The sequence below is a fragment of the Vulpes vulpes genome, chromosome 15, assembly GCF_048418805.1.
Source record: "Vulpes vulpes isolate BD-2025 chromosome 15, VulVul3, whole genome shotgun sequence".
NCBI lineage: Eukaryota > Metazoa > Chordata > Mammalia > Carnivora > Canidae > Vulpes > Vulpes vulpes.
Window position 1 is genome coordinate 39,885,717 of NC_132794.1, and position 11,162 is coordinate 39,896,878.

At 36.4% G+C, this 11,162-nt stretch overlaps 1 protein-coding gene across 1 annotated transcript; it reads left to right on the top strand.

Annotated features, from left to right (window-relative positions):
• Positions 1-3,754: 3,754 nt before the first annotated feature.
• LOC112919786 (olfactory receptor 4K5-like) lies at positions 3,755-4,726 on the top strand. The gene has a single exon (XM_025998309.2). The coding sequence runs from the start codon at positions 3,755-3,757 to the stop codon at positions 4,724-4,726; it is 972 nt and encodes a 323-aa protein (XP_025854094.1).
• The last annotated feature ends 6,436 nt before the right edge of the window (positions 4,727-11,162 follow it).

The following is an 11,162-nucleotide window of genomic DNA, read 5'->3' on the forward strand; positions in this document are numbered from 1 at the left end:
TAGTTGGCAGAAAGATGAGAACCAAGAACATATACCGAGGAACTCTTCAATTACAGCACAGTACAAATGGTAAGGGTTTCACATCATTCAGATATAAACCTGTAGCATGTAGACCCAGAGAGCTAGCCCTGAAGTCAAAGGTCTGGGTTCAAGTTGGAGTTCATTGACTTTCCAGGTACAAAACTCTAGGGACGTTATTTATCATCTCTGTTATTCTGATTTCTTACTGCAAAATGGGATTGTGTTTACCATGTAATATTATGGGAAAATTTAATTAATTTACATAAATTGCTTGGGGATTACTAAATTTATCTGATCCTTGATTTTCTCCTCTGTAGCTCTGGAAAATAATGCTTTCCCTTCAGGTCTATTGTACAGATCGCTTGATATAACAAAAACACAAACATCTAATTCAATTGATGCGGCCTAGCAGGGTTTCGACAAGTCCAAGCTTTCTTTTCCATTATTTTTCAGATTTTAAAGTTATTAATCACTCACTAAAAAATCTACTTCATTTGTTAATTTATATACATTACATCTATACAATAAACATTTTCATTATGTAGGGTTCATTTTACATGACAAACCCATAAATCTGAGGAAGAAAAACTTTAATTTAGAAATGGGGAAGAGGGGACACCTGGGTAGCTCAGTGGTTGAGGATCTGCCTTCAGCTCAGGGCGTGACCCCAGGGTCCCAGGATAGAGTCCCACATCACGCTCCCTGCAGGGAGCCTGCTTCTCCCTCTGCCTGTGTCTCTGCCTCTCTCTGTGTCTCTCATGAATAAATAAAATCTAAAAAAAAAAAAAAAATGAAGTGGGGAAAACAGAAAGAATCACACATAAGATAAATAATATAATTTACAGTATATTTCAGAATCTTCTCAATTATTGCTCTCAACGGTATTATAAATACTGATTCATTACTGTTAATGAATTCACTTAATTTTTATGAATCACCTTAATTTTTTGCTCTGACTCCAGAGTCTGCAAAAGGTGTATGTGGACTAAATGTAGTTTTCTGAACATTCTAGTGAGTACAGGAAATGATTCTGTACTTGAGGGCTTCCCTGTATGGCATGTAAATTACATTGTAGGAGTGGAAAATATTTAGTTTTCCCTTCTTCCCTTCTAGGTTCTTTAGCTGATCTAATAATTAAATTGACATATGACAGATTAATAGGAGAAAAGCGAATTTAATTTCGTATGCCTGGAAGTCCCATAAAAAAATATGAGACTCAAATAAGTGGCCAAAGTAGGAAGGTTTTATATCTTTTTTTAAAAAAAAATTTTATTTATTTATTCATGACAAACACAGAGACAGAGAGAGGCAGAGACACAGGAAGCCTGACATGGGACTCAATCCCAGGTCTCCAGGATCACACCACGGGGCTGAAGGTGGCTCTAAACCGCTGGGCCACCGGAGCTGCCCTGGTTTTATATCTTTTAAAAAAGAAATAGTAAGTTTGTGAAGCATTGACAATACAATGAGGTTTGGACTTAAGATATTAAATCAGTGGAGAAGTAATAATATTTGTTTATATGGACTTCTCAGCCCTCAACTCCCTACATTGGTGATAAGGATGCCTTCTAGCCTTGTAGCATAGGGAAGGTACCTTTCACATGAGACATTTATCTCCTGCTTTCAGGGGACAGGAGGGTCAAAGTTGTTCTTGCACTGGCTATTTCTCAAGTAACTTTAATTCAAAATAATCAATATGCCAAAGTGATATATTTTGGGCTTGTATATTCTGCTTCCCTCCAACATCCATCTAAATGAATGGCTATGGTGATCAAAGGATATAAAGTTTCAGATATGCAAGATGAATAAATTCTGCAGATCTAGTGTGCAGCATGGTGACTTCAGCTAATAATCCCATATTATATACTTGAAATTTACTATGAGTGGATCTTAGGTGTTCTCACAGGAAGGAAGGAAGGAAGGAAGGAAGGAAGGAAGGAAGGGAGGAAGGAAGGAACGAATGAACGAATGAAGGGAGGGAGGAAGGAAGGGAGGAAGAAAGGAAACTATTTGAGGTAATAGATATGTTAGCTTGATTGTCGTAGTCACAACACACTGTATATGTATGTCAAAATATCACATTGTACTCTTACATGTATGCAACTTTTGTCAATTATAATTCAATAAAGCTGGTGAAAAAAAAAAGACTTGAGGGTGTATCCTAGGGACCTAAGAAGACTGGTTTCATGTATGAAATAAACAGGCAGTAAAAGATATTTGTGTCCTTACATGGGACTAAGATTACATAACATTCAGGTTCCTTACTAAAACTATGGTCAAATTAATTGTCAGAATATGGTTTCCTAAGAAAGCTTCTTGAAAGTTTTTCTGGTTCAGTGAAATTAGATTTATATAGCAGAGCTGCATCCTTATAGGAAAAAAAAAGAGATGCAGGATTACTTTTTAGGATTATTAGGATTATTTTGATTCCCCCCAAAAATATTTTTAGGAGTATAAGACATTTTAACTCAATTTTTAAAATTTCTTTATGCAAAAACCCCTACAATAACTATTCTTTCATCAGTTATAAAGATGTATTAATAAGGCCATTGATAATAGTAAAACAAGGAAGCATAAATTGGCCTAAATCTAATTTCTTCACAGATTTATTGAGAAATAACTGATGTACATCACTGTATAAGTTTAAGGTATACAGCACGATGGTTTGATTTACATATATTTTGGAATAATTATTACAATAGATTTAGTTAATACCCACCATCTTATACAGACACAATAAAAATAAAAGGAAAAAATTCTCCTTACAATTAGAATTTGTAGGATCTATTCTCTTAACAATTCTCTGGCCTCAGCCTAAGTTTGATCTGCAAAGAAAATGCATAAGAAAATTTAGGTACTGCTTCTAAATAATTGAGTAGAAATTAGTTTTAGATAATTAAGGTAAAGTTATAAAATGCATTGTAAGAAATTACATGATGAGTCACTGACAAACTGAGTTGTTTAACTATAGACCTGGATAATATATACCAGTATCTCTTAGTAGGAATTGTCTCAATTCTTTATGATTCCTACAATAGCAGTAAGGTAAAAATTTGTTATTATGGGGGTATTAACATATTAAGAACATCTATTGTATTATAATTATTTTGATAGAAGAATGTCATAAACTACCATTTTTAAACTTCAAAACCTTCCATAAAGTAGGCATTTTTTACCCTCCTATCTTTTTTGACATGTAGAATTAAAGCTCAGAAAAAAAAAACAGTCTAAAGTCTGACTAAAGTGTGACTTTACATCACACAATAAACACTAAGCCACAAATACCTCTTGAAGAGTTAAAGAGAATGTTATACTTAAGGATTTATTACAGTTAATTATGGAAGATGACCACAAAAACAATAGATGCAAATTATTTTTGCCAATCTACAGTGCACACAGAAGTGGCTTTGAGTGACTCTTCCTGTCTTGTGATCATGAATAAGTTCATAGATAAGCCTGTTTGCTGTTGTGTGACAGATTATTAAGACTAGAACTCAAGGGGTTCTAATGAGAAGATAAAAATTTTCAGTGTTATTTAAACATTGTCCTAAGCTCCTTCCTTCTTTCCAGATATATTACCATGATCTCTTGACAATTTTTTATTCAGCAAGTACATAATACATCTAGGATCTTAGAATCTTTTGCATTAAAAGTCTGTGTGGTTCAGAATTCTGATCCCTTTCTATTTCTCCTCCCTTAGGATTGTTGCAGAGCCTGTTTACAGCCTGGCTCCATGGATAAGGTCAATTCTTCAGTGGTGTCTGAATTTGTGTTGCTGGGACTCTCCAGTTCTCAGGAGCTCCAGCCTTTCTTTTTTGTTTTTTTCTCTGTGTTATATGTCATCATTGTGCTGGGAAACCTTCTCATAATCATCACAGTAACCTCTGATAACAGCCTGCACTCCCCCATGTACTTCCTCCTAGGAAATCTCTCCTTCGTGGACATCTGTCAGGCTTCTTTTGCTACCCCTAAGATGATTGTAGATTTCCTGAGTGAACATAAGACCATTTCCTTCAATGGCTGCATAGCTCAGATATTCTTCATTCACCTTTTTACTGGAGGAGAGATGGTACTACTTGTCTCCATGGCCTATGATAGATATGTAGCCATATGTAAACCTCTACACTATGTAGTCATCATGAGTCAAAGGACGTGCACTGTCCTGGTCATAGTCTCCTGGGCTGTGGGCTTGGTGCACACACTAAGTCAGTTATCATTTACCGTGACCCTACCTTTTTGTGGACCTAATGTAGTAGACAGCTTTTTTTGTGATCTTCCTCGAGTGACCAAACTTGCCTGCCTGGACTCTTACATCATTGAAATACTCATTGTAGTCAATAGTGGTATTCTTTCCGTAAGCACTTTCTCTCTCTTAGTTGGCTCTTACATCATTATTCTTGTCACTGTCTGGTTTAAGTCTTCCGCTGCAATGGCCAAGGCATTTTCTACACTGGCTGCCCATATCACTGTAGTAATTTTGTTCTTTGGACCTTGCATTTTCATCTATGTGTGGCCCTTTACCACTTACCCTGTGGATAAACTTCTTGCCATATTTTACACTGTGTTCACTCCCATTCTAAACCCCATTATCTATACACTAAGGAACAGGGATATGAAGGCTGCCATGAGGAATATTATGACCTATTACCTGAGGCCCAAGAAAATTTCTGAAATTCCACTAGCAGTGAGGAGTTCTCTTTATTAATACACACTCCCTTCAAATTCCTCAAATCAATACTCTGTCTATAAATATTTTCAATGTATTCTTGTGCCATATCTCAACTATGATGGAAGTGATGAAGAACATGAAATAGAGAATATCTAATGGATATTAACTAGGCCCTTTCCGGGTATCATCTAAGCATAAGCTAAATGTCAAAAAATATGGAAAAATGTATCATGATTACTGGTTTTGGAAATAAAATGTAGAATGACTATATGTGGATAGTATAAATGCTTTCACTGCCTTAGTTGCAGGTAAATATGGCCTTAGTTGCTGGTAAATAGGAATATGATAGGAAAAAAATGAGTACCTGATTCTTTGGTGAGCATGAAGTTAAGTATTTTTCCTGGTCTTATGAGTTTCCTCATTTATATGCCTGAAGAATCTAGATAGATAAATAATATTTAGGAATGTGAAACTGAATTTACCCACCCAGAAAATAGCCATTCCACTGATTTAAGTGTGTATACTTAAGTGGATATTTTTAGATTATGAAATCTCTCCCCCAACATTATGCCTATCCCATATTGTTTCCTAATAACTAATAATGCTTTAAAATGAATTATACATAATCAGGAGCTTGCATTTTAAATCTTTCACTTAATGATCTTTCTGTGATCAGTTTCCTCTGAAAACACAGACTTTTTAGTTTGTTCTATAAGAAGCTATGCAAGTCTTTGCATTGGGACCAAACATGGAGTTCTAGTGACAATGAATCAATGATAAACATACAACTCAACCGTAACCTGGACACTGAAATACCTCTGGAGCTCTACCCTGATTTCTAGGGATGACTAGGGGATTTATTAATATTGATCAAAGTTTTTAAGTCTTTTCCCCCCAAACTCCTCAATTCATAAAAGGCAATTAGACAGACATAAACATTACTCTCTCCTTTATGCCAAGGATAAAAACACTAATTTTACTTTTTGTTGTTTGCCTTCTTATCTTCCCAATTCCATCTCACCTTTTCTGAACCCAAACATAATAAAGCATCATTAAGTAAAATATTGAAAAAACCTTGGGAATTTCCCCTTCTCCCACCCCTCAATCTTTACTCTCTCCATAGCATTCTGGTTCTTCTGAGACCTGATATTCTTTGCTCTTTTCTATTCTCAAAGTTTACTTTCCATTAAGCAAAGCATAACAGTAATTTATACTGATGTCTAAATTTAAATCCATCAGTTACCTCTTCCAAGAATATATACACACTTCTTTCTAATTTTAGGATATAATACCATCAGTAGTGAGAAAGGAGAGTTCGCAGACTAGATGTAAAACAGGGACACAAATAAGGGATCTTTCCGATGTTTCCTGACTCTATACCATGCAGGCTGCCTTGTATTCTATTCAAGGAATGAGGTCCAGCCTTATGATTCCTCTTCTTGAATAAAAGACTAAGCTCTGCATGATTTTCTCTTAATCATCTGGCAGTACCAAAATATTAGGGTGGTGGAATTCATTAAAAGGCTTATTAATTTCATTCTTTTTTCAATGGTAGGTGATTTGATTATCCTACTATGAAACTGAATTTCTTGTTGGGTGTTTTATAAAAATGTTATGTTAAATATAATAAATAGTGAAAATGAATGTGTTAAGAAATTCAGAAAGTATGTAATCTGGTTAACTGCACCAGTTATAGCTACTTAGTTACTCATAACATCCTTGACTATGAGATTCTTTTGAAAATATGATAAATATCATAAATCTCCTTCCCAAACAACAGCATAAACTTTTAAACATAAGATTGAATATACATTAGTATTTTACTTCAAAAACTTATTTCATTCATATAAATCAAGTATAAACATAATTCATAAAACTATATCCTTTATTTTTGGGTGCAATTGTAAATAGGATTGACTCCTTAATTTCTCTTTCTTTGGTCTCATTGTTAGTATATAGAAATGCCACTGAGTTCTGGGCATTGATTTTGTATCCTGCCACACTGTCAAATTGCTGTATGAGTTCTAGCAATCTTGGGGTGGAGGCTTTTGGGTTTTCTAGTAGAGTATCATGTCATCTGCTAAGAGGGAGAGTTTGACTTCTTTTTTGCCAATTTGAATGCCTTTTATTTCTATTTGTTGCCTGATTGCTGAGGCTAGGACTTCTAGTACTATGTTGACTAGCAGTGGTGAGAGTGGACATCCCTGTCGTGTTCCTGATCTTAGGGGAAAGGCTCCCAGTGTTTCCCCATTGAGAATGATATTTGCTGTGAGCTTTTCGTAGATGGCTTTTAAGATGCTGAGGAATGTTCCCTCTATCCCTACACTCTGAAGAGTTTTGATCAGGAATGGATGCTGTATTTCATCAAATGCTTTCTCTGCATCTATTGAGAGGATCATATGGTTCTTGTTTTTTCTCTTGTTGGTATGATCTATCACTTTGATTGCTTTATGAGTGTTGAACCAGCCTTGCATCCCAGGGATAAATCCCACTTGGTCATGGTGAATAATCTTCTTAATATATTGTTGGATCCTATTGGCTAGTATCTTGTTGAGAATTTTTGCATCCATGTTCATCAGGGATATGGGTCTATAATTCTCCTTTTTGGTAGTGTCTCTGTCTAGTTTTGGAATTAAGGTGATGCTGGCCTCATAGAATGAGTTTGGAAGTACTCCATCTCTTTCTATCTTTTTGAACAGCTTTAGTAAAATAGGTACGGTTTACTAAAAGTAATATAAATACAATTCATTTAAGTAATTTTAATTTTTTTCATTTCTACCTTTTAATGAGAAGACAGCTGGTTTTCAGTTTAAAAAAATGTGGAGTGTCCAATTTTCCCGCACCATTTATTGAAGAGACTGTCTTTTTCCAGTGGATAGTCTTTCCTCCTTTGTCGAATATTAATTGAACATAAAGTCCACTTCTGGATCCTCTATTCTGTTCCATTGATCTATGTGTCTGTTTTTGTGTAGGCACCACACTGTCTTGATGACCACAGCTTTGTAGTACAAGCAGAAATCTGGAATTGTGATGCCCCCAGCTATAGTTTTCTTTTTTAAAATTCCCCTGGCTATTCAGGGTCTTTTTGATTCCACACAAATCTTAAAATAATTTGTTCCAACTCTCTGAAGAAATTCCATGGTATTTTGATAGGGATTGCATTAAATGTATAAATGCCCTAGGTAGCACTATTTTCACAATATTAATTCTTCCAATCCATGAGCATGGAACACTTTTCCATCTCTTCGTGTCTTCCTCAATTTCTTTCAGAAATGTTCTGTAGTTTTTAGGGTATAGATCCTTTCGTCTTTGGTTAGGTTTATTCCTAGGTATCTTATGTTTTGGGGTGCAATTGTAAATGGGACTGACTCCTTAATTTCTCTTTCTTCAGTCTCATTTGTTAGTGTACAGAAATGCCACTGACTTCTGGGCATTGATTTTTGTATCCTGCCGCACTGCCGAATTGCTGTATGGGTTCTAGCAATCTTGGGGGTGGAGTCTTAGATTTTCTATGTACAGTATCATGTCATCTGTGAAGAGGGGGAGTTTGACTTCTTCTTTGCCAAATTGAATGCCTTTTATTCCTTTTGTTGCCTGATTGCTGAGGCTAGGACTTCCAGTACTATGTTGAATAGCAGTGGTGAGAGTGGACATCCTGTCGTGTTCCTGATCTTAGGGGAAAGGCTCGCAGTGTTTCCTTATTGAGAATATTTGCTGTAGGCTTTTTGTAGATGATTTTTAAGATGCTGAGGAATGTTCCTTCTATCCCTACACTCTGAAGAGTTTTGATCAGGAATGGATGCTGTATTTTGTCAAATGCTTTCTCTGCATCTCTTGAGAGGATCATATGGTTCTTGTTTTTTCTCTTGTTGATATGATCAATCGCTTTGATTGCTTTCCGAGTGTTGAACTAGCCTTGCATCCCAGGGATAAATCCCACTTGGTCATGGTGAAAATCTTAATGTATTGTTGGATCCTATTGGCTAGTATCTTGTTGAGAACTTTTGCATCCATGTTCATCAGGGATATGGGTCTATAATTCTCCTTTTTGGTGGGGTCTTTGTCTGGTTTTGGAATTAAGGTGATGATGGCCTCATACATTCTCTTACACCATATACAAAAATAAACTCAAAATGGATGAAAGATCTAAATGTGAGTCAAGATTCCATCAAAATCCTAGAGGAGAACACAGGCAACACCCTTTTTGAACTCGGTCACAATAACTTCTTGCAAGATACATCCATGAAGGCAAGAGAAACAAAAGCAAAAATGAACTATGGGGACTTCATCAAGATAAGAAGCTTTTGCACAACAAAAGATACAGTAAACAAAAGTAAAAGACAACCTACAGAATGGGAGAAGATACTTGCAAATCAACTATCAGATAAAGGGCTAGTATCCAAGATCTATAAAGAACTGATTATATGGTCTCATTCATTTGGGGAATATAAAAAATAGTGAAAGGGAATAAAGGGGAAAGGAGAAAAAAATAAGTGGGAAATATCAGAATGGGAGACAGAACATGAAAGTCTCTTAACTCTGGGAAATGAACAAGGGGTGGTGGAATGGGAGGTGGGCGGGGGGGTAGGGGTGACTGCGTGACGGGCACTGAGGGGGGCACTTGATGGGATGAGCACTGGGTGTTATGCTATATGTTGGCAAATTGAACTCCAATAAAAAAAAATGTAGAGTGCTCTTTAATGGGGAAAATATATGCTGCCTATGATACTGAATTAGACATTTATCTTAATGGAATCTTTGAAATTTAATAAGTATTAATAAATGGAATCAGGAGGCATCTGGGTAGCTCATTCGGTTAAGCATCACACTCTCGATTTTGGCTAGGTCATGATGTCAGGGTCCTGGGATCCAGTTCAGCCAGGAGTCTGCTTTCTTCCCTTTCCTGCTGTCCCTTCCCCCATTCACATATGGGTGCTCTCACTAATAAATACATTTTAAAAAAGAACTGGAATCTGAACTCTCAAAACTAATATTTACAGAAGAGTAAATGTTTGAGTCAAAGAACCCAAATTTTCCCAAATTCATTGGATTTTTTCCCATGGTATCACTTATGTTCCTTTTTTAAAAAATTATTTTATTTATTTATTCATGAGAGACACACAGAGAGATGCAGAGACATAGGCAGAGGGAGAAGCAGGGAGCCTGATGAGGGACTCGATCCTAGCACCCAGGGATCATGACCTGGGTCAAAGGCGAGACTCTCAACCAGGTGTGAGCTATCCAGGTGTCCCACTTATGTTCCTTACAAATAAACAAGTTACTTTTGCAAGTTCTCATTCGAAAGAAAATGAAATGCTGCTTATATTTCAGTGAAGTTCTTCCAAAGAATGCCTGGAAGGCCAGCAAGTTTTCATGTAATAGAGAAAAACACATTTTTTTCTCTTTGAATACTTTTATTTTTATTTATTTATTTATTTATTTATTTATTTATTTATTTTATAAATTTATTTTTTATTGGTGTTCAATTTGCCAACATATAAAATAACACCCAGTGCTCATCCTATCAAGTGCCCCCATCAGTGCCCATCACCCAGTCACCCCCACCTCCCACCCACCTCCCCTTCCACATCACTTACCATCAGGGAAATGCAAATCAAAACCATAATGAGATACCACCTCACACCAGTGAGAATGGGGAAAATTAACAAGGCAGGAAACCACAAATGTTGGAGAGGATGCGGAGAAAAGGGAACCCTCTTACACTGTTGGTGGGAATGTGAACTGGTGTAGCCACTTCGGAAAACTGTGTGGAGGTTCCTCAAAGAGTTAAAAATAGATCTGCCTTATGACCCAGCAATTGCACTGCTGGGGATTTACCCCAAAGATACAGATGCAATGAAATGCCAGGACAGCTGCACCCCAGTGTTTATAGCAGCAAATGTCCACAATAGCCAAACTGTGGAAGGAGCCATCGAAAGATGAATGGATAAAGAAAAACACATTTTATTCTTAAATCTTGGTATAACCTCTTGAGAAGCTGGATATTCCAAGTCCTACATTTTGAATGTTGATGAAATTGACTATTTTCTTAGACACAATTTCAGAGCTGTTAGAAGAATTTCTAGCTAATGGATGCCAAGAAAAAGAGCAATGTTCACAATACTGTGTGGAGTTTCCTCTCATCAAAAGAGTAGCAAGAGCAGATAAATTGCTAAAAATGAAATACTCCATTTAATAAAAGCGAATCATATTTTTCCCTCTGTGTACTTCTTGACAAAGCAGCTCTGTAGATTATCAATTTGATGTCTCTTGACATCACGTCCACCCTTCATTGGCCTGCTTTATGATACCATACCTGGACTCAAACCTTTTACCTTTGTCAGGATAGGATGCTTGATAAATGCTACAGAAAAAAAAGGCTTCTCTTCCCACTTCCAGTGTCCTTAATTTCTTTCTCCTACAGTGCAGCTGCAATGGGCCACCCAGTGGCACTCAGCCTCCAGCAAGTTTT